The following is a 22,122-nucleotide window of genomic DNA, read 5'->3' as shown; positions in this document are numbered from 1 at the left end:
CCGTTATGTGATGACTTCCAAAGAGAAAAGCAAGAACACTCTGAATTAGGTATTATTTTATTTTTCGTTTTCGGATATCACAACTTATTAACACCATATCCCAGCGTTTATTGCGGCTAAAACATCCAATCAACGAGCTTCAAGCTGAGGATCTTGGGTAATCAGTTCGGTGGGTTTGTGGTGTGTATCGCTCGAAATGTCCCGCCTGTTTCCGGTGACTTTATTTACGGCTAAAAAGCCCAAGATTATAGAATTAAACGAATAAATAAAAACAAGGATAATTGTGTGTTATGGTTGAGTAAATAACAGTGTGTTATTTAGAAAATAATAACAAATTAGAAGGAAAAGATTTTAAAAAATACAGATTTCAGTATTTTGAGGCTCTAAACCCCATTTATTTTCCTCACAGACGGGAAAAAAGTCCGACATTATACGATTTAAAATAAAAACAAATAAATAAAAAGATAAAACACTGGCATGTAATTTACGTTAGAATAAATAGAATGGTTTTGAATAATAGATGATAGTAAAACGTCACTTTACAGCCCCGCCCACTTTTGGGGAAACCAACGCTGTCATTTGAACGGCGATCAAGCCTGAAGCCACAGAGCTGTTCTTTTACTGTCCTTTCTTCTTAGAGGAAGTACAGAAACAAGTAACTCTGGATTTGTTTTAATCTTTGAGGTGCAATAAACGACACAGCAGCTTTTTGTCAAGTTAAAACTATTATTTTCTGCCTCGCTCATGAGAGTAACAGCTGGCGAAATTACAGCCTCGCCTACTGATTTTAATTTAACCATATATCGAGCCCGATTCTCGATTTAAAATGTGTGCTCTAAAATGATATTTATAAATGACTATTATCATTATTATAAGCAAGGCAATAAATGGCAAAGATATGTAGAAAATAAACGTATTTAAGATACGTTCATAACGAACGTAACGTGGGAGAAAATACGTTTCTAGCTTAACGTAATTGAGAATGCAGTTTAGTTCTGTGGGAACGTAATTTTTAGGAGACAGGGTTGCCCAAACCGCGTTCACAGTTCTGCTTTTAAAGTTCCATCTCACAGCCGGTGGCCGTGGGATGCGTCTCTGTGTTGCCTCTGCAAGAGCTGCAACACGTTTTGGAGCACCGGAGAAAAAAGTGGAAAAAGCAGTTAGATCTGCAAAAAACCCCTTCAGGATGCTCATCCTTGCTGAACACAGTTGCTGCAGGGTCAGGTTCAGTTGGTGGGCGGAGCAGTGAACAAACTGAGCGTTTGGGTACGTCTCCTTCATCACCGTCTGTACCCCGCGCACGTTACCGCTCATGACGGCCGCCCCGTCATAGGTCTGAGCGATTAGCTTTTCTTTCAGCTTCAGGGGTTCCAGAACAGCCTTGATGCTGTTAGAGAGACCTACACCAGTTGTGTCCTTTACTTCCACAAACTCCAAAAAACGCTCTGTAACTGTGAGGTCAGGCATAATGTATCGCAGCACAATCACCATTTGCGATTTACAGGAGACATCGGTTGTCTCGTCGGCCTGAACGGCAACAAATGATGTGTTGTCCACTTGCTTGGCTATTTCCTCCCTGTACACATCATACATGCAGTCCAAGAGTTCATTCTGTATGGTGCTTGATGTCCCTTTGAAAACAAGCTGAGCTTCGTAGTGCCGTTGAAGCCTGGAATCGCCCTCACACATTGTCTCGAAAATTGACCTGAATATCCCTGGATTCAGAGAGTCCGCCAACTCGTTGTGGCCCCGCAGTGCTGTCTCACATTTCCCACACAGTTTAATACAGGTGATGATCCGACCAAGCACGTACCTGTTTTCTTCCACCTTCCTATTATGAGAATCAATGCCGCGTCTGTAGGCGCTGTCAATCTGAGCTGCAACATTCACCCTTCCAAGTAATCCCAATTTTACGGCATTTTCCAAATGACTGTTGCTGCTCTCATGCTTCATTGTCCTCTCCGAAAGATGCTTTAAGTCCTTGTAACCTGTCCTCGACCAAGTACCTTGATCTTCACCAAAAAGCAGGCAAGGAAAGCAAAAGAGGGAATTCTTCTGGATGCTCGCCGTTAGCCATTTCTTTTTAGCAAACCACTCAGCGTTAAACCCACGTTTAACTTTGCCCGCAGTCTGGACCATTTGGAAATCCGGTGGATGGTGGGCTCCGGTGGATGGTGGGCTCCAGTTTCTCTCCGAGACTAAGTGTCTCAAATGTGTGCTCCAGTAAATGGTCAACTTCATTCATTTTCTTTCCGTTTTTTACTTCTTTTAATCGCTGGTGATGTTAGCTATATGCTGCTCTCTCGTCTCCTCTTCAAACTACACGTGACGTTTCGCAGCACTGCACACGTGAGTACTTACAGCCAATCAATTCTGAATTATGTGAGATGACGTATGGTGGGGATGGGAGCACTATGCCCCTACGGTCATTATTTTTTTGCCACACACATTAAATAGAAAAATACTCTGAGCATGCGCAGTGTAGTTTTTACAATCACCGTTCACTTAGACAGTGAGAGGGAGGGGCAGGATCGGGTTTTGTCCCACATGGCTCTAAACAGCTCAAAACGGCACTCTAGACACTAATTAGAAGAACACAGACTAAAACAGAAATGTACAGACGAATCAGATTATTAAACATGACCTTAAAATATATTTTTTTATTTATTTTTTAGTATTTTTTTGTAATCATTATTTGTAATACTTTCTTCTGACACTAGGTGGGGCTGTGCCCCACCTGCCCCTAATGACCCGCCGCCACTGTGTATGAGATAGATCACTTTTCATTCAATAAACTTAAGTATTCACAAGTCATTTTAAACCTCTTTCCAGGGGTGCCGTAAACATTCTCCCTTCCTGGTGGGCTCTGTGGCAGTGCCTAGCTGTAAAAGTTGGGACGCCGTAACCACGCTCCCCACCTCTGGTCATCATTCCCCCCCCTTCCTGCTGTTTTGGCTCGGTGAGCTTTCGCATTGAGCTGTGGCGTCATAGAATTGACAGGCCCTGACTACTACTCCGTGTTGGACTGTCACCAGGGCCGTTTTGAGGTCGCGGAATAGCAAGGACACTTATTGTTTTAGTTGATTCATTTTGATTATCTGTTTGTTTTGTGCATCTAATGTTTTGAGTACATTTATAGTATTTTGTTAATTGTGTGATTTTGTTTATTTTCTTTTGTTAACGTTTGGTTTAATTAGTTTACTCATTTTTGTTGTTTACGTTTATTTAGATTTGGTTTATTTTAGTTGTTTTCCTTTTGTTTATCTTTCTCCAACCGAGTTTTATAATCTTGCTGATTTTTAACTGTCTCTCTTGTGCCGGACAGGTGCTGTGGGCTCGAGGCGGCAAACCCAATCCCTGGTGGTGGTGTTCTTGGTGGTGCAGTGTCACGGGTGATTTTGATTTGACCCCTTCCTCCCCATTTTGTTAATTGCCGCCTTGGTAAGCCCCAGCACTGTCCTTCTCCCTCCTCCCTGGAGAACCTTTTGAAAATGATATTGTTTATTATTAGAAATGTAATTATGTATAAATAAAATAACCATTGTGGTAATATCCTTTACACTGTCTCTGCCTGTGGTGTTCAAACGAACCTGATTGCCTTTTATTAAATTGGATAACTTTAGTTTTTTAGTAATTTCCTGGGGGCGAAACTCCCCCAGGTGGCGTTGTCAGCAAACCGAGCATTTTATACGAGCACCACACCAACACAGTAGCATAACATTTAAATATTCAAGCAAAGTACAATTACCTCAAAATTGTACTTTAGTACTGTACATTAGTAAATGCAGTATCTTGCCAACAGATTGACTGCAGGGGCTGGGGTTCGAACCTCTGATAGAAACCCATTTACCCCTCCATTACCTCATTCACACCAACGGTGTTTCAGGGCCGGTTCGGAGCTGGAGCTTGAAAAGCACCGGGTTTTCCTGTTCACACTGCAGCGGAGCAGCCTCTAGCTCCGGAATCCGGTTCGTTTCAAGCACCAGAAAATTGTCCGGTAGACGCTTCTCAAAGTGTGGTCCGCGGACCACTGGTGGTCCGTGAGCGCCCCCTAGTGGTCCGTGAGTATATTGGTAACATTTCACATTTTAAATAAATAAATACATTTAAGTTTTCCGCACTGGAGCGAGCTTAAGTTTAACTTTCGATTGCATGATATAGCCCAGATAAACACCTTCATCACACATGTTGCCACTTGTTTGTACCATTTTCAGGCGATTTGTAAAAAATGATGTGTTTTTGGATATTTGTGGAGTTAGGTGGTCCGCGAGTGTTTTTGTATTGGTTAAGTGGTCCTTGGTATGAAAAAGTTTGAGAAACACTGGGATAGAGCAAAAGCACCGCATACGCTTACGTCGAAGCGTGGGCAGGGGGAATCGGAATCATCGTTGAAGTTGATGATTACGATTGTAAAGCAGTTTTGAATGTAGCGTGTAACGACTGTAAAGTTGGTATTAAAGTCGTCCCATTTCTTCCATTTTGTTTAGACAGAGCAAAACCAAAACAAGTAGCACTTCAACACAATCGGCCATTGTTGTTGTTGTCGGTGTGAGCTGTGAGGGGTTTCCGCGCGGTTTGGCTTTATGAAGCAGGCACGCAAACAGTTACGTTATGACGCAAACAATGACGCAGCACCAGTCGGACTCTGGGCAGTGTGAAAAGAGCCGGAGCTAAACCGAAGAACCGGTTCTGAACCTGAAAAGCTCTATCACGGAGCTTGGTTGCGTTGGTGTGAATGAGGTACAACTGTTTGTCTTGTATTGACACAGTGAGAGAATACAGCTGAAGTGGAACATTTAGCCGTTGAAGATAATCCTCTCAGGAGTTGGTGGAGACCAAACCAGAGGTAAAAGAGAAAATACTCACATAACCATGTGGACAAAAACACAAAGACTCCTGATGAATGATAATATATATATATATATATATATATATAGTTCTGTTTCTGCTGGATTTGTCAATAAATAGGCAACTGTTTGCTTTAATTGAATACAGTGTTTCAGATATAGCATGTTTCAACGCTCTACTGTCAGACTGCTCTGCACTTTCTCTAATCCCCATCTTGCCCAGCCCTGCTGAGTGTTCAACAGACTGCAGGCTGCTCTTTAGAGAGTGTTCAGTGAGACAGAAGGAATTCTGCTGCTCTGCACTCAGAGGATTCAGAGAGTCCACGGAGCGGTAGGACAAGAATACCCTCATACAGAAAGAAGATCAAGAAGAGCAACGTTGTCTGACTTGGAATAGCAAATAACCATCATCATCATCATCAGTTATATTTGAAAACTGGAATATGCTTCAAGACTTCGTGAAGCAAACAAAAAGTTGTCAAAATTGGATTTGAAAACACAGCAGTAATTGGAAGTTATAAATTGGATTCTACATCACCGTGGCGACAGTATCCAGGATCTAAATCCCTTATTGCCGTGGTAGCAGGACTGTTGGAGGGGCCATGATGTACTTCCAGGTGGTGATCCTGGCCGTTGCTGCCATGCTGGCATACTACTTTGAGTTCACGGACACCTTCAGGCCCGCCCTGCAGGGCTTCATCTGCAGAGACCCCAGCCTCACCAAACCAGACCCCGGCCCCGAACAGGACGGCCGCCTGCAGCCCGTCATACTGTTCTCTGTGGTGGGGGGGCTGCCTGTGGTACTGGTGAGTAACTGAGTTTAAGAGAAACTCCCTCTGGAGGGAACACAGGGATTTATTTATCCTTTGCAGACCATTTAACTGCACCAAAACCTACTATATAGAACCCAACAAATAATATTACGTCCTCTTTAACAGCATAATGCCCTAATTTAATTTTTAAAAGCGCTAACAGAAGATAGTTTCAGACTAAAATACGACCAAATTGGCTTATCAAACATAATTCATTAAATGTTAAAGGTGGGGTAGGTAAGTTTGAGAAACCGGCTCGAGATACACTTTGTTATACTCCATGGAATGCTCTTAACATCCCGATAGCAATGAATATCTGAAGTGCTTTGACAACAAATATATGAATAAATGTAATCTGTGGAAGCCGTGGCGCTGTAAAAAGCACGACCAATCATCTGAGCCGGCCCGGCTAAAGTAACTGGATGGCCTACCTGCCTGTCAGCCTTCCATCTGTGCACAAACTTATCTCGTGCCCTCATTGGTCATGTGCACGTGTGTTGGAGGAGGGACTCTGTGAGGAAGTGGCAGATTTCTTCCGGCTGTGTATTTTCAAATTCTAGCGCACTGGAGCTGGTTTCTCCAAAATTACCTACCCCACCTTTAAGGCCTGTCACTACCATTTGCCGGCTTCAAATAAAGCTGGAACCCTCTGCAGTTTAATATTAGTTCCTGTTCACTTTTTAAGAAATTACCATTTAAGTCTATAAGAGTAATAACTACATTTTTTGTAGATCTACTTTAGCACACCCATATCCTAAATGCACCTATGCATGACCCTCACTAGATATTATGCACTTATCACCTCAGTTAAATGCCTGTGTTGAGAATCTGCTTTTCGTCCAAGGAGAATATCTGAGTAGACCTTTTTTCTTGGGGGATGATAAGCTTGGCAGGTAGAGTAATATGCATGTGTATTATGCGTGATTGTCGAATATTTTCCTTTGGGGTTTTATCGTTTATTCTAGTGGGAGGGACGGTAAACAGAGGAAACGCTTTCGGGCCTTCAAATAGGAACTCCAACATGTAACAGACCAGTGGTGTGACTTTATTACCCATTCAAGGACAGACTTTATAGTAGCTTTTATAGTGCTGGCTCCGTATAGAGAATCGCATTCAGCATGGTGGAGAGGCAAGTGCTCAGAGCATGAAGCCAACAATTGACCGCTGGGTTTAAAATGTCCCAGATCTTCTGCATCAATGCGCAGTGGTGTTCCTTTAACTTTAACCCCACCTCAAAGTGGCCCACGTGTTCATTATTGTGAGGGAAGTAATAATTAGCTATAATGAATTTAGAAGACGACATGTTTCTGCATGGTTTTAAATGCAGGTGAGTGTATGTGTGTGCCAGTTTTGGTTATTTAATTCCAAGTATTACTAAGTATTTCCATCCCAAAGTATTTTTCTGTGTGTTCCTCAGATTTCAGGTGTGGAGCTTGTTATCTTCCTCCTTCACTACAACTCAGACAACCTGTACGACCAGGACACGGTTGTTGTCATGGGAGACTGTTGCTACGTGAACCCTATGGTGCGCAGGACCTTCCGTTTCCTTGGTAATATAATTACTAAATTAAACCCACTTTGAGCTGTTAATCTCTATTACATAATCTCATATTTAATTGTGGTTCAATTATACTGAAAACCATTGAATCAGCGTTAGGGTTAGTCATCAGTCAGTGGTGATACTGATGTAGGAAGATCGTAGACAGTATTACTTTATAAGTAGGTGCTTGGTCACTTTCTAGTTGTAACATGCTATTATGATGTCGCTGTGACTTGATGTTTAATATGGTTTCTGTGCAATAGAGAAAGTGCTTTGACTATAGACTTGTCTTTATAACAAGATATTTAACAAGGTGTATTGTCTTGATACAATGACATGATTTGCAATCAGACATTTGTTTGCTAAAAAGTCAACACTTATAATATTTTTAGAATCTTGGGGGAATACATCGACCATTAATTTCACATTAACAATTTGGTATTTAAAATTAAATTGCTGAAGTATTTTTAAATGTGCCTCACAAGATTGTTTTGACACGTTTTGAAGACAAATGTTTGATTAAATGATGGTACCTTTGGGCTGCGGAACCAAACAAGCAACATTTTGATTAGCATAACGGCTAGCATCCGTTTGTGTCAGCGATGTTGGTAGTGCTACTTTCTTAGCTAGCATAATTCCTTCATACATAGATGTGTGTGCGACAGTACTGTAGGTGTCATGCTAACATACATGCATACACTATTTGAGATAATAAAGACCATGCTACCTTTAATGCTAATTTAGACTAATACCTTTGTTGATGCATTGGTTCAAAGTAACTTAGCACATCAACTTGTATAGAAATTGAGGAAATGTGATACTTCACTTTAATTTCAAGTAAATGGGAGGGAAATGGAATACATTTCACTTCAATAGATTATTTTCGAAAGTTATAATAGTTACTTTACAAATGAAGACTTTACATAGAACATATGATCTTATTAAACATCATGCATTGGTTTAGAGTAAACTATGCAACATTATATAAAATAATGCAATTAAGCTCCACCTCAACCAAACCTCAAAAATACTTTTTTTTAAATGTAATAAAATGTTGCTTTTAGCTGTTATGGCCTGGATTAACACTGTTAGCTCTGTTTCTGTTGACAGCATCATTAGCTGCTTCATTATTTGTGCGCATCTTTAAGTAAAGGATTTAAATACAGAATAATATCACCAATGTGTGGATGTGAGTCATTTATTTCATCTCATCTTTGTGTGTTTTTCTGCAGGTGTGTATATCTTCGGTCTATTTACAACAGACATCTTTGTCAGCGCAGGTCAGCTGGTCACAGGAAGTCTGGCTCCTTACTTCCTGTCTGTTTGCCTGCCCAATTACACTGCCCTCGGCTGCCTGGACACGGCTAACTTTGTCAGCCAATCAGATGCTTGTACTGGTGATGCTGATGACATCATGAGAGCCAGGAAGACGTTCCCCTCCAAAGAGGCTGCCCTGAGTGTGTATACAGCTGTGTATCTGGCAGTGAGTGGACCAGCAGTGTATCTACCCTTACAGTACATCATTGAACCGTGTCATACAGTAAAATACTCGTCCTTTCCAGATGTACGTCATATCCTGTGTGGGATCCAGTGGAGGTCGCCTGACGGGCCCCCTCCTCAGCCTCTCATTGGTCAGTGCGGCTATGCTCACAGGCATCAACAGAATGGCCGAGTACCGAAACCACTGGAGTGATGTCATCGCAGGACAAGCCATCGGAGGCGCTATCGCTGTCTTTCTGGTCTGTTATCATTCATCTTATTTATATATGTTTTTATACGTGTCCATACATCTAATGACACTCACACTTTTCCTGCTTCAATGCCATTACAATTCCCCTTTGTGATCAATCTAACAAACTGTGTTTTGTCTAACTTTTTACTAACACCACACTTGTGTTTTAAGTTATAGATCTGTCTGCAAAGATAAGACACTTCGTTCTTATAATCTGTAGGAAATAAGATAAGACTATTTATCCGAAGGAAATTGTTGTGCCAGAGTAACAAAATACAATAATCATTACATTACATTACATTGCATTTAGCTGACGCTTTTATCCAAAGCGACTTACAATAAGTACATTCGACCAGGAAGACACAACCTTGAAGAAAACAGAATCATATAAGTACATCAGGTTTCACAAGCAGCACAACAGCAAAACTGTACACTAAGGCCCTTTCTCATTTCTCTAACTCCCCTCCTCGACTCCCAATGAACCGAGGAGAGAGGAGGGGAACCGAGGAGAGAGGAGGGGAAGCAGCAGGCGGTTAGAGAAATGAGAACTCCTCTCCTCTGAGCGGTCATTTTAAAGAGACGTCCATTAATGATGACAGGAGGCACAGCAGCCCTCTGTCTGATGGACAGATGTGTTCATGACCACTTCTATATTTACTTTGATTCATTCACAGTGCGGTATAATGAGACAATAACAGGCTACAGATGCGGACACACACACACACACACACACACACACATATATATATATATATGTATATATTTATATGAATATATACAATTTCAGAATCAAACAGAGCGCTCTCATAATAACGTAACACTGGATATATCCCCCCCCCTCTCTGGTCGCTACAATGGGGAAAATAAAATTACGGGCCAAAAGTTGTATTTACAAGTATTAAAAGTAAGCAGAGGACACCAAACCAACTGAGACCTGTCTGTCCGCTGCATCTACGCACACACTGTACCAGGCCCGGACAGGCCATCGGGAGGACCGGGAGGTTTCCCGATGGCCTGGCCTGTTAAGTGGCCTGCTGGCCTAAGGATTTTTTTTTTTGTATGTATGTATTGTGAACGCAACGCTGCGCAAATGTGGGTCTGACTCTGCCTCACAGAGGGTGACTGGCTGTCTACATGATGTGGCCTGCCGACATGGCCACTTTCATACAGATCATACTAATGTCCTCGATTGGTCTCTGTGTGTCATTCAAGCTCGGGAGGGTGTGTGTTAGTGTATGTGTGGCGCGAGCGAGTGAGATAAAGCGCACGCACCGGTTACGTGTATTGTTGTGTTAGCATCTGGTGCTAGCTAGCTGCACTAACGGATATAAGGAGCTTTTTCAACAACAAGGTGGAGGAGAGTCCTCTCCAGTCAGACTGAGAGACTGATAACCTCAGCTCAGGTGAGGTAAAAGGACTCTCTGAGTGTTTAGATAGTTAATTTTGTCTAAGTTATCTCAGTGGGTCTCAAACGGTTTGGTCACCATTTATGTAAACACATATTTCCATTTGAGGGGGGAGTGATTAGCAAAATATGCATGAATAATAATTTAAAAAAACGTTAACTAGGTGAAAAAAGGTAAGATAAACTATTAAAACTTGTTGAGAGCTAAAAACTAGTCTTTGCTGCTGCCTCAAAGAGGAGCAGGGGGGAGAGGAGGGAGACAGGAGAGGCTGGTTCAGGAGCACAGACACACTCACAACTATAAATGAACCAAAAACAAATAAATAAACAAGTTTCAATGTTTTTTCATATTGGATATGGTATGTTATTGGTTATGGCCATGTTTTTATGATTTTATGATTATTTAAATGTATACAGTTCTGTTTCATGTAGGTGTAGTCTCTTTATTTCCCCCTCAAAGTGCACCAGATTGATGCATTTAAGTCCAACATTTAAAAAAATAATCTTACCGGGGAGCATGCCCCCGGACCCCCCTATAGGATTTGAGGTCCATCCCCACTTAAAATATGTTCACATAGGTTCCTAAATAGATTTGCACATTTTTAAAATAGTAACCCATGTCCATATGTTTATTTTTGGGTAGTAGATTTAGAGGGCTATCACTATGGGCAGCAACGCTGTAAATATTGACAAATAAATCCAGCAAAATGGCACAAAAAACTGGTAGTGGCCTGACTGGGTGTATAATTCCCGGCCTGACTTATTGTCCCAGTCCGGCCCTACACTGTACCACACACACACCTACACTGTACCACACACACCTACACTGTAACCACACACACACCTACACACTGTACCACACACACACCTACACTGTACCACACACACACCTACACTGTACCACACACACACCTACACACTGTACCACACACACACCTACACTGTGCCACACACACACCTACACACTGTACCACACACACACCTACACACTGTACCACACACACCCTACACCACACACCACGCACATACAGTTCCTAAAACAGCCTAACAGCCATTGTGTATTTTATTATGTGAAGCAATGGTCTTAGAAAAATATCGACTCTTTGTTTGTAGATATCTACTAAACTACAGCAAATAAAGAGAGTAGGCCTGTTATACTGAGTGATATATATTATACACACTGCTCTGCTTTCTGCACGGACCTCACAGCTGTTCTCTCTGGAAACATCGCGTCACGATGAGAGCAGTTAATAAAATAATATCCAGGGGATGCATGCAGAGCTGTCATTGGCTGAGATCAGTCCGGCCGTGCGTCACGCCTCTTTGAAACATCTCTGTTCCCGGAAATGCATCCGTGGAGGACCATCAGTGTATCCTCGATCATAGCTCCTCCAGAGAGCCTCTTCGACACTCGATGCTCGGTCCTCGGTGTGCATTTAGAGAAATGAGATGTCCTTCAACATGGCGCGCTGAAATTCATTTCCGGGTCACTACCGGAGGACCGAGGAGTCGAGGAGTCGAGGAGGGGATTTGATGAAATGAGAAAGGGCCTAAAAGTGCAGCAAAAAGAGCAATTAACCATCTACAGACAACATGAAACATAGAAACATAGAAACATAGATGGTCACACAATCAATGCAATTATTAGCAGTATTTAGTAGTTAGTAGTGCAAAAAATAAAACGTAGTGGCAGTTACGTAATTGCACGTTATCATAGCATTATTAATAATAATAATATAATAATATTGCACATAGTTACATATATATAGCAGCGAGTGTATTGCAATGATGTTAATTATATTGATATGTATATTGCACATGGTGTTGGTGTGGAAGTTCTCAGTTCCCTTTACTTAGGGGTGAAGAGTTAAAGAGTTGATTGCCACTGGGAGGAAAGACCTCCTGTGGCGCTGTGTGGTGGTTATCAGTGATCTCAGTCTGTGGCTGAAAGTGCTCCGGTAGGAAACCAGCGTGGCATGCAGGGGGTGAGACACGTTGTCCAGAAATGAGACCTAAAGCTCTGAAATTAGTCAGATTTTTACCACTTCCGGTTCCTTTGTCTTAAAGTCCATCGTTTTTTGTGATTGACATTTTCACGTTTTGTCCTACGGCATAAAATACCTCAGTAAATATCACACTGGTGAATGTCTGACACTTCTATTTGTCTTAAAAAGATACTAAGTTAGACGACTAAATATCATTACGCCAAACTTTAGCCGCCTTTAGCTTAGCGGTGGTGATGTGAGGTCACGTGATCGTGATGTAATTTTTGTAATAGCCTAACGTTAGCTTTTACTTGTGTCTATTGCATTTACTCCTTTTAGTCTAGCAGGAAGGGCCCTCAGATTTTGAGATACCCCTACCCGAGGTAGAACAAATGACAACAATGATTTTTCTTATCTTTAGGGTCTCCCATTAATGAAATTGATTGTTGTCACATTTTATTTTGGGGGAAAAAATGTTTTTTTTTGGTTGTTCTTTAGAACTACCCCAATCCCTGAAAAAGAGCCAAATTAGACCAGGCCGAATGGGAAAGGTGACAAGAAAGCTCATAACTTGAGAATGATCACTCTTTTCCTCTTCAGATTTGCTGAGGTATGAACCAGGTGGCTGTCCTACATCACCAAATAGTCAGACAATTATTTAACTAAAGAAATACTGAATTATAGTCCTGTAGACTTAGCTTTAGTTTAGACGGAAATTGTACTTTTTGGTGATAAGAACATTTCTTTCATTTATCAGAAAAACAGAAATCCCTAAAAAATATACCATTACTGAATTGTCTAGGGTGCTATTGAACACTAACCAGTAGGTGCTATTGAACACTAACCAGTAGGTGCTATTGAACACTAACCAGTAGTTGTATGGAAATATCTGGTACAGTTCTATTGCAAATGAGATGTCTTTAGACATAGGCCTACCTCTTCTCTGATACAGTCAAACTCCGAATGGGGGAGAAGTGGCACAATAGCCTATAAGTTAAGAATGCTCACTCTGATGGTCATTATATTTGGAGAGGGAAATACCAGGTGGCTGAACTACGTCACCAAATAGTCAGAATATGAGTAACCCAATACAATCACGTGTATCAGTTCTGAATTTCAAGCCTCTGAAACATAGGTGTAAATCAGAGGTGCCCAACCAGTCGATCGCGATCGACCGGTCGATCTCGCGGAGATTCCCAGTCGATCGCGAGATGTGTCTAAAAATAGAACAACAATATTCTGTTTTATCGTTAATGTCTTATAACATAACTGCTACACAAAGCAGATAGCAACACCTATAAAAACTTAAGCATAGACATTTTAAAAAAAGGGGCTACTGTATCGACATTTTAAAATTATATTTAAAGAAAAGGCCCTGTCAAAACAGCAGGGCTCTATTTCAGTAACTATTGACTGTAGAAAAAAGTCAGCAACAGCTGACATCAAATCTTTGCTTAGCCTAAGGATAATCATAAATAAATAACATAGTGAAAATAAATATATTGCAATGCTCAGTACAGCAGCATCCAAACCGTCTCTAATCCATGTCACTGCATGCATGCACGGAGCAGCTGTGGCGTCGGAGATCATCATATCAATCTGGCTGGTATTACTTAACAAAAAAAAAACGGCTCGTTCAGCGGGCGCGAGCCGGCTCCCGTCGTTCACTTAAAGAGCCGGCTCTTTTGAGCCGGCTCGTTCGCAACCGACACATCACGTCAACACCAGGAGTGGAACAGTCCGCACACACACAAGACTGCAATTATGGCAGAAGCAAAACATATATAATTTTCACTCCGAGGTGGGAGGATGATTATTTTTGTATCTATTCCAATTCAAAGTCCATCTGTCTCATCTTCAATGCGAGCGTGGCTTTATCGAAGAAGGGTCATTTAGGAGCGGCATTTCAAAACAGTGCACAAACGCTACGAGACGGAATCCCCTCCTAATTCTGCCCTACGCTCCAAAAGGGGAGGGGCCTGAAAGGACAGCTAAATGCACAGCAGTCCATTTCCACCAGGCCCAACAACAAGAGCAAGGCTGCTACCATAGCATCTTAGTGTGTCAGTCACATTCTTGAGAAACACATGAAGTCTTTCAAAGACGGCGAAGTTGTGAAGAAGCATTCCTGGAGGCTGCCGACGCGTAATAAAAATAACAGAAGCATTTCAACAGGTTTTTTGATATGATAAAAACTCAAGTTAGATACCGTTATTAATCAGCTGTAAGTTTCAGTTTGTTTGAACTTATTCATTATAATTATTGTACAAAATGGTATAAGAATTCAAACATTCAGATCTGTTCTGTTTAAATTGATTATAGTCTATTATCAATTCAGGTTAAGAAACTAGTGTTGCTTGCATCCTATTTTAAAGGCATTTATTTTTATATTCTACTAAAATGCAACAAAAAAAGATAGTTTGATTCTATTAATTTTGTCTTTTTTATTGCACTTTGGCAGCAGATTCCTGTGTAGCTTCAGATCTGAGTTGTTTTATTAGTAAGCCTAATTTATACTTTTGTAGCAACACTATTTTTATATAATGGCAAAGAAAGGGTTCAGAGTCTTTTCTTTGTCCCTGTGTCATATGTGGCAGCACTGTTCAATGTTTCTTGAAAACATTACCCACTGTAGTATGTGACGTGTGAATAAACTCCAACTCTGTATCAACAACACTGTTGTGTAACTTCAGTTAAATACTTTGTATGTGTGTAGATTAGAAAGAGGTAAGATAAAGGATCTGCAGTATTTTATGGAGTATTAATCATACAAAGGTCAGTTTTATACAAGTAGAAGTGTTGTATTTACCTCGGTAGTAGGCTGTCAGTAATGGCTAAGCCTCTCTATTTGGACTGGTAGATCTCGGCAGACTGGCAACTTTAAAAAGTAGCTCTCGGTTCAAAAAAGGTTGGGCACCCCTGGTGTAAATAGTACAGGTTTTATTGAAACTGGAACCTTAATTCAAAGTACAGTATACAAATCATCAAATTATTCTGTGAGAGGTCAAGTATATAGATACTAGAATATAATGTTAAATGTCAGGTTCCTCAGAAACGTTAGGGGACACATGTTGACATTTCTGCACAGCAGGTGCAGAACTCCGTCCAGGGAAGGCCAACAGAGAGGCACTGGCACTTTCCACTCTCTCCACACTTTGCATCTTTGCAATACAAGTGAGTAATGTCTCTCACTTCTGTAGGTGCTGGGGGTTTTGTAAATAGCACTGGTTGAATGGCCCCATCTCTGACCATCCACCCCTTGCCAACAGGACTCCATAACAAGGGTTTGGGTTCGGCTGTGACACCATATCGCTGTCTGAAACATTGCTCTTTACATGTTGTTGAAATGATTTTCCGAGGCTCTATCATGTTGTTGATGCAATTATGAACCTCAGTTCATCCAAGTTGTGCATCAGTCCAATTTCCTTTTTTCCATATAGCAGAAGCGCAAATTCTCATGCGACTGGCAAAGACTCTTCCAAGCTGGCAGAGTCCACAATGGGCCAGATCTTTGAGCTCGCTGAGATGGGTCTTGAGTTTGGTGAATGCTGTTGTGTTACGCCCCTCTCTAGGGGTAGAGAGAAACAACACACACCAGTGTGGAATTGGTAATTATTATACGTATTTATTATAATTTAAATAGTGATGACAAAAATAATAAAGGCGTGCAGCCTGGCACAAACACAGTTCCCAAATGCTGGTTGTTAACAACAAAAGGAGGACTCCAAAAAGGGAGTTTTACAGATTATACAGAGTAATAATTAGTACACAAAAGGGAAACAGAAACCTCACTTTAAACGTGGTACATGTAACTGAAAAGGGCGTACAAAAACACAGCTTACACAATCATACTACAGTACCTAACTAAACACAGAAACACTAGTTCAACACGCTGCTAAACAGTATAGCTTTAACACAGAGAAGTCACTAAATCATCAAACAAACGAGTAAGTACAACAAGAGGCTAGAGGCGTCTGTCCCACTTCACAGAGCCTCCCGAATGATATCAGTCCCACGGCCTTTGTACTCCTCCCCCCGGAAGATGTGCCGGATGTAGGCAGGGATTGGAGGACGTAGATCCAATCACCTCTTCGGATACGAGGGCGGGACAGCCAATGACATCGAGGGAACCTCACAGCTCATTTGCATACACATACAACAGAGTTAATAGCACCAGGAAGCCAGCGGCTGTAACATGTATTTCCTATTCTGTACAAAATACTTGTTGTGCCACAGCCAGTGAGTGCCCCACCACTGTATGGGTTAGCCCTACCATAGATAAGATTACCCCAACAAAATACTCTGGCGCCGCCACTGTGTATTGGAGGCGCTGAAGGAGGATGTTATGGCCGACAGTGTCGAATGCTGCAGTCAGATCCAGGAGGATGAGGAGAGATGGGGAACCAGGTTCAGCCGCCATCAGCAGGTCGTTTGTGACCCTGGACCAGAGCTGTTTCAGTGCTGTGGGCGGAACGGAAACCGGACTGGAATTTCTCAAAGAGGCCCGTTTAGTTGGAGATGGTCCTGAAGCTGGGCGGGGAAACCCACATGTCTAACTGTCTACCAGCATGTCATGCACTCACTGGCTGTGGCACAACAAGTAGTTTGTACAGAATAGGAAAGACAACAGCATTCACCAAACTCAAGACCCATCTCAGCGAGCTCAAAGATCTGGCCCATTTTGGACTCTCTGCCAGCTTGGAAGAGTCTTTGCCAGTCGCAGGAGAATTTGCGCTTCTGCTATATGGAAAAAAGGAAATTGGACTGATGTGCACAAACTTGGATGAACTGAGGTTCATAATTGCATCAACAACAGATGCAGCCTCGGAAAATCTGCCGCCAACAGAAGATGCATTTTCAACAACATGTAAAGAGCAATGTTTCAGACAGCGATATGGTGTCACAGCCCGAACCCAAACCCTTGTTATGGAGTCCTGTTGGCAAGCGGTGGATTGTCAGAGATGGGGCCATTCAACCAGTGCTATTTACAAAACCCCCAGCACCTACAGAAGTGAGAGACATTACTCACTTGTATTGCAAGATGCAAAGTGTGGAGAGAGTGGAAAGTGCCAGTGCCTCTCTGTTGGCCTTCCCTGGACGGAGTTCTGCACCTGCTGTGCAGAATGTCAACATGTGTCCCCCTAACGTTTCTGAGGAACCTGACATTTAACATTATATTCTAGTATCTATATACTATATATTCTGACTAGTTGGTGATGTAGTTCAGCCACCTGGTATTTCCCTCTCCAAATATAATGACCATCAGAGTGAGCATTCCTTAATTTATAGGCTATTGTGCCACTTCTCCCCCATTCGGAGTTTGACTGTATCAGAGAAGAGGTAGGCCTATGTCTAAAGACATCTCATTTGCAATAGAACTGTACCAGATATGTCCATACAACTACTGGTTAGTGTTCAATAGCACCTACTGGTTAGTGTTCAATAGCACCTACTGGTTAGTGTTCAATAGCACCCTAGACAATTCAGTAATGGTATATATTTTAGGGATTTCTGTTTTTCTGATAAATGAGAGAAAAGTGATTGAGTCCTATGTTCCTATCACCAAAAAGTACAATTTCCGTCTAAACTAAAGCTAAGTCTACAGGATTATAATTCAGTATTATTTTAGTTAAATAATAGTCTGACTATTTGGTGATGTAGGACAGCCACCTGGTTCATACCTCAGCAAATCTGAAGAGGAAAAGAGGTGGCTTTCTTGTCACCTTTCCCCACATTCGGCCTGGTCTAATTTGGCTCTTTTTCAGGGATTGGGGTAGTTCTGAAGAACAACCCAAAAAACATTTTTTCCCCCAAAATAAAATTTGACAACAATCAATTGCATTAATGGGAGACCCTAAAGATAAGAAAAATCATTGTTGTCATTTGTTCTACCTCGGGTAGGGTATCTCAAAATCTAAAGCCTTTTTTGAGGACTTGCTGCTGGACTATATTAGAAAGTGGTGTTAATATGTGGAGATTACCCTTCTGCACAAAAAGTGTACGTACCATAAACCTGTGTTTCTCACAGATCCAATGGTAAAGTCCTATTACTTTTTTCGAGGGAGCCGTTGCGATGCTAACTTCTGCGATTGCCTACAAAAACAATCATCACTGCAACACTCTATTATTGAGTAGTGAATAAACCTGTGTGTTTAATCTGAGGAATCTTCAGCCTGCTTTCACTCCCAGGGCCTCAAATACTAAAGCCTGTCACAAAGAAGCTTACAGCACCTAAACATGAAGTGTGTGGTGTCAGTCCTGATTATCACAGATCTGCTCTGCTTCACGGGTTAGGTTCGGGTTTCAATATATATACATTTTATTTGTGAGGCAGTGATGTTTACAAAAGTTGTCATGTTTATAATTTAGAAAATACAGTGGAGTGTGCTTCCTTATATGAGTTTCAATGTTATTATGTTTTTAGACCAGGGGGTGTCCAAACTACGGCCCGGAGGCCAAATGTTTAAATACATTCAGTCAATTCAAGTTGACATTTTTTTCTAACAAATCTCAGTTGATAAAAAAAAAGGCCAGCATCTTATTTGCATATTGCAATCTGGGGTTCTGTTACTGAGGAAACGAGCTTCGAACACACTAAAGTAAACCCTATGGAGAGCTGTGATGTAGGCAGGTTTTTATCATATATTCAATTATCAAGAATAATGGACCTACGTTTGATTGATTTTGCTAACTTATAACTTAATTTTATGAGGCAATATACCTCACCTCGAGTGAGGGGGCCCAGCCTTCGTATGTTTTTCTGTATGTGACCCTCAGTGAAAACAGTTTGGACACCCCTGTTTTAGACTACAGCATGTACTGTAAACACTTTAGAAGTGTACATCAAAGCTATCCAGAAAACATTTTACAGATTCAATTATTGTAGGGATAATCCATCAATAAAAACCAATGAATCAGCCAAATACATCAAAATGAATCTATTGTAAGTCTTTGGGTAACATTATTGGTTAAACGTTACATTTTCAAATGAACCAAATAATCTTAGAGTCTGTTTTCAGAGTCAGGCCACTGCACATCATGTGTGTTCAGAGAGTCAGGCCACACTGCACATCATGTGTGTTCAGAGAGTCAGGCCACTGCACATCATGTGTGTTCAGAGAGTCAGGCCACTGCCACATCATGTGTGTTCCTCTCTCCTAACACAAAACTGCTCTAATGGACTAAACAGCTGCAGGACACACACACACTGCTGTTGCATGAATACACTTGAATTCTTCCTTTTGTGTACGTGATGGGAACAAAAAACCTGGGTCACAGAAACATGTCTCTGTTTTCTGTCACTATATTCTGGTATTATTTTTTGATCATGCAGAAATGTTACTTTCTAATATGACTGTCTGTTTTCTTCTCTCTTTCTAGGTGGTGTTTGTGGTTCAGTATTTTAAAAAGAGACGTGTGGTTTCTCACAGCCTCTCAGATTCAGGCACAGCTGACACTGATGAAGCCCTCAGGCTCAGACCAATCACTGCATGGACGTCAGTGACAAATACACAGTTCCTCAGGTAGCTAACATGATACATATCAAAAGCTAAATGTCTGTACTGAATGTTTTCCAGGCTTTAAACCAGGGGGGAACCTTTTTCCTCTCGAGGGCCCATTTCAATTTTTTCAACATCCTCCGAGGCAAATTATTGACCTATGCTTAAAAATACTAAAATCACAAGCCCATTCATTTGGCCTTCCTTCATGCTGCTGGCAAAGAAAGAGCAACCTCTGAATCCAGATATCTTGCCATGACTCGCGCATGCATGCACGTGCACGGTGTGGCATGACCACCCAAACAGAAAGATATGTACACAAGATGTGTGCAAATGTATTTAGTTTCCTATCCATGTGAACATGATTTCAGTGGGGGGGGGACCTAACCTCCTCTAGGGGGGTCCGGGGGCATGCTCCCCTGGGAAGATTTTTTTTTAAATATTGAAGTTAAAAGCATCAATCTGGTGCACTTTGAGAGCATCATGAAGAGATCTATGGATACATCTCTCAACATCCATATGAAACAGAACTGTAAGCAGATTTACTTTTTCTTTATGGATATTTTACAAATCACTCTCCTTTCAAACTTTATTCTTGTTTATTAATAACAACTTATTTTTTACCGTCATATCGTATTTTATACGTGTTTACTTTATTCTCTTATGTTTTGATAACTATAATGATCATATAAAGATGTCCCTTTACCTCACTGGTTGTAGAAAAAGCTTCTTATATTCGTTAGCATAGCTAGCTAACCAGATGCTAATAACAACAAAGTTATTGACTGTATGATCAGTATGACAGATGAACAGATCACCACTGGGCTTTCAACTAAAGACACAGCCACGCAAAAACTGCCGCATGTGTACGGCTCCCTTATGAGTACTGCAGTTTGTGAAGGCCGGAGGCTGCGTTCTGGTGCTCTCCGTCAGAACTGCACCCCCTATCAGACGAGACAATACCACTGTGATGACAGGTTTGGCTCGTGTTGTGTCCAGGACCCTGACCTGGCCAGGAAAAATAGGCACTCGGCTTGTTTAATTATTTTGCGGTCGATGATTTCTTTAATTTTTTTCTTTTTTTTTCCTGTGTTTATAAATTACCTCGAGGGCCGTACCAAATGGTTTCTCGCGGGCCCGTACGGCCCGGGGGCCTGAAGTCTCCCCACCCCTGCTTTTAACAGATTAAAAGTTTGTGTATCCTCAGGCTTTATGATTAAAAACTGTTTTTTTATAAACACAAATTATGAATTTAAATGTTTATTTAAATGTGTTTCTTTTGTGCTTCTATAGAGCCCAGGATCCTGCACAGAAGTCACATGACTATGACCCCCCCTCTCTCCTGAACAAGGGGAGATGAAAGTCACCTATTCTACGTCACACTTGGGCCTTAATATCTCTAAGATGCTTATTGCAGAATTTAAACAATCACTTGTTTACCACCTTTATATGAACTTAATATGATTTCCCATTGTGTGCTGCCAAGTTCAGTTGATGATCTGCTTTATTGGTTGCTCGGTTTTAGAAAACAGGAAGAGGGAGCTCCTCTCCCAGAGGGAAATTTGGCAGGCAAGGTAAAAAACTAAATGCAGTTAATCACAAATGTTTTATTGACCTTTTAATTATATAAAGATATCTGATACGTTGGAGCTTTATTTGTAAATGGTCCGTGTAGCGCCTTTATCCTGAGGTAATGAACATACACTTGCAAACAATGTCTAATGCAGGGCCGTCCAAAATGAGGCCCACGGCAAAAGCTAGCCTGATCGATGTTTTTAGCAGTTAATAATGATAATAATACCTTATAATATACACCGTTTTTTGTGTAGGATCCCATATTATGCTTTATTGTTCTCCCAATCCGAAGGGGTTGGCTAATGGTTACACAACCCCCAAAAACATCGTTATGACATCACAAAGTGGCCAAAATCTGATCAGCTCATTTTCAGACAGGTTTTTATAGAAATGGATCAAAAAGAGAGAGAATTTTTGTTCCTGAAACCTTCAGAGTCTCTTTCCACAGAGGGGACACATGTTGATGTAGAAGAGACATGAAGAAGAGGGGACACATGTTGATGTAGAAGAGACATGAAGAAGAGGGGACACATGTTGATGTAGAAGAGACATGAAGAAGAGGGGACACATGTTGATGTAGAAGAGACATGAAGAAGAGGGGACACCTGTTTGATGTAGAAGAGACCATGAAGAAGAGGGGACACATGTTGATGTAAGAAGAGACATGAAGAAGAGGGGACACATGTTGATGTAGAAGAGACATGAAAGAGGGGACACATGTTGATGT

General features: G+C 41.3%; 1 protein-coding gene across 1 annotated transcript; it reads left to right on the top strand.

Annotated features, from left to right (window-relative positions):
* Positions 1 to 2,437: 2,437 nt before the first annotated feature.
* LOC117541602 (phospholipid phosphatase-related protein type 5-like) lies at positions 2,438 to 21,711 on the top strand. The gene is made up of 7 exons (XM_034208817.1): positions 2,438 to 2,456; positions 5,448 to 5,653; positions 7,077 to 7,209; positions 8,432 to 8,682; positions 8,762 to 8,938; positions 19,702 to 19,844; positions 21,114 to 21,711. Exons 2-7 carry the CDS (start codon positions 5,450 to 5,452, stop codon positions 21,178 to 21,180), a joined length of 975 nt encoding a protein of 324 aa, XP_034064708.1. The 5' UTR covers positions 2,438 to 2,456; positions 5,448 to 5,449; the 3' UTR covers positions 21,181 to 21,711.
* Positions 21,712 to 22,122: the final 411 nt, after the last annotated feature.

The sequence above is a fragment of the Gymnodraco acuticeps genome, unplaced genomic scaffold (assembly GCF_902827175.1).
Source record: "Gymnodraco acuticeps unplaced genomic scaffold, fGymAcu1.1, whole genome shotgun sequence".
Taxonomy (NCBI): Eukaryota; Metazoa; Chordata; class Actinopteri; order Perciformes; family Bathydraconidae; genus Gymnodraco; species Gymnodraco acuticeps.
The sequence above is the reverse complement of the archived record's forward strand: the minus strand, read 5'-3'. Positions and strand labels throughout refer to the sequence as shown.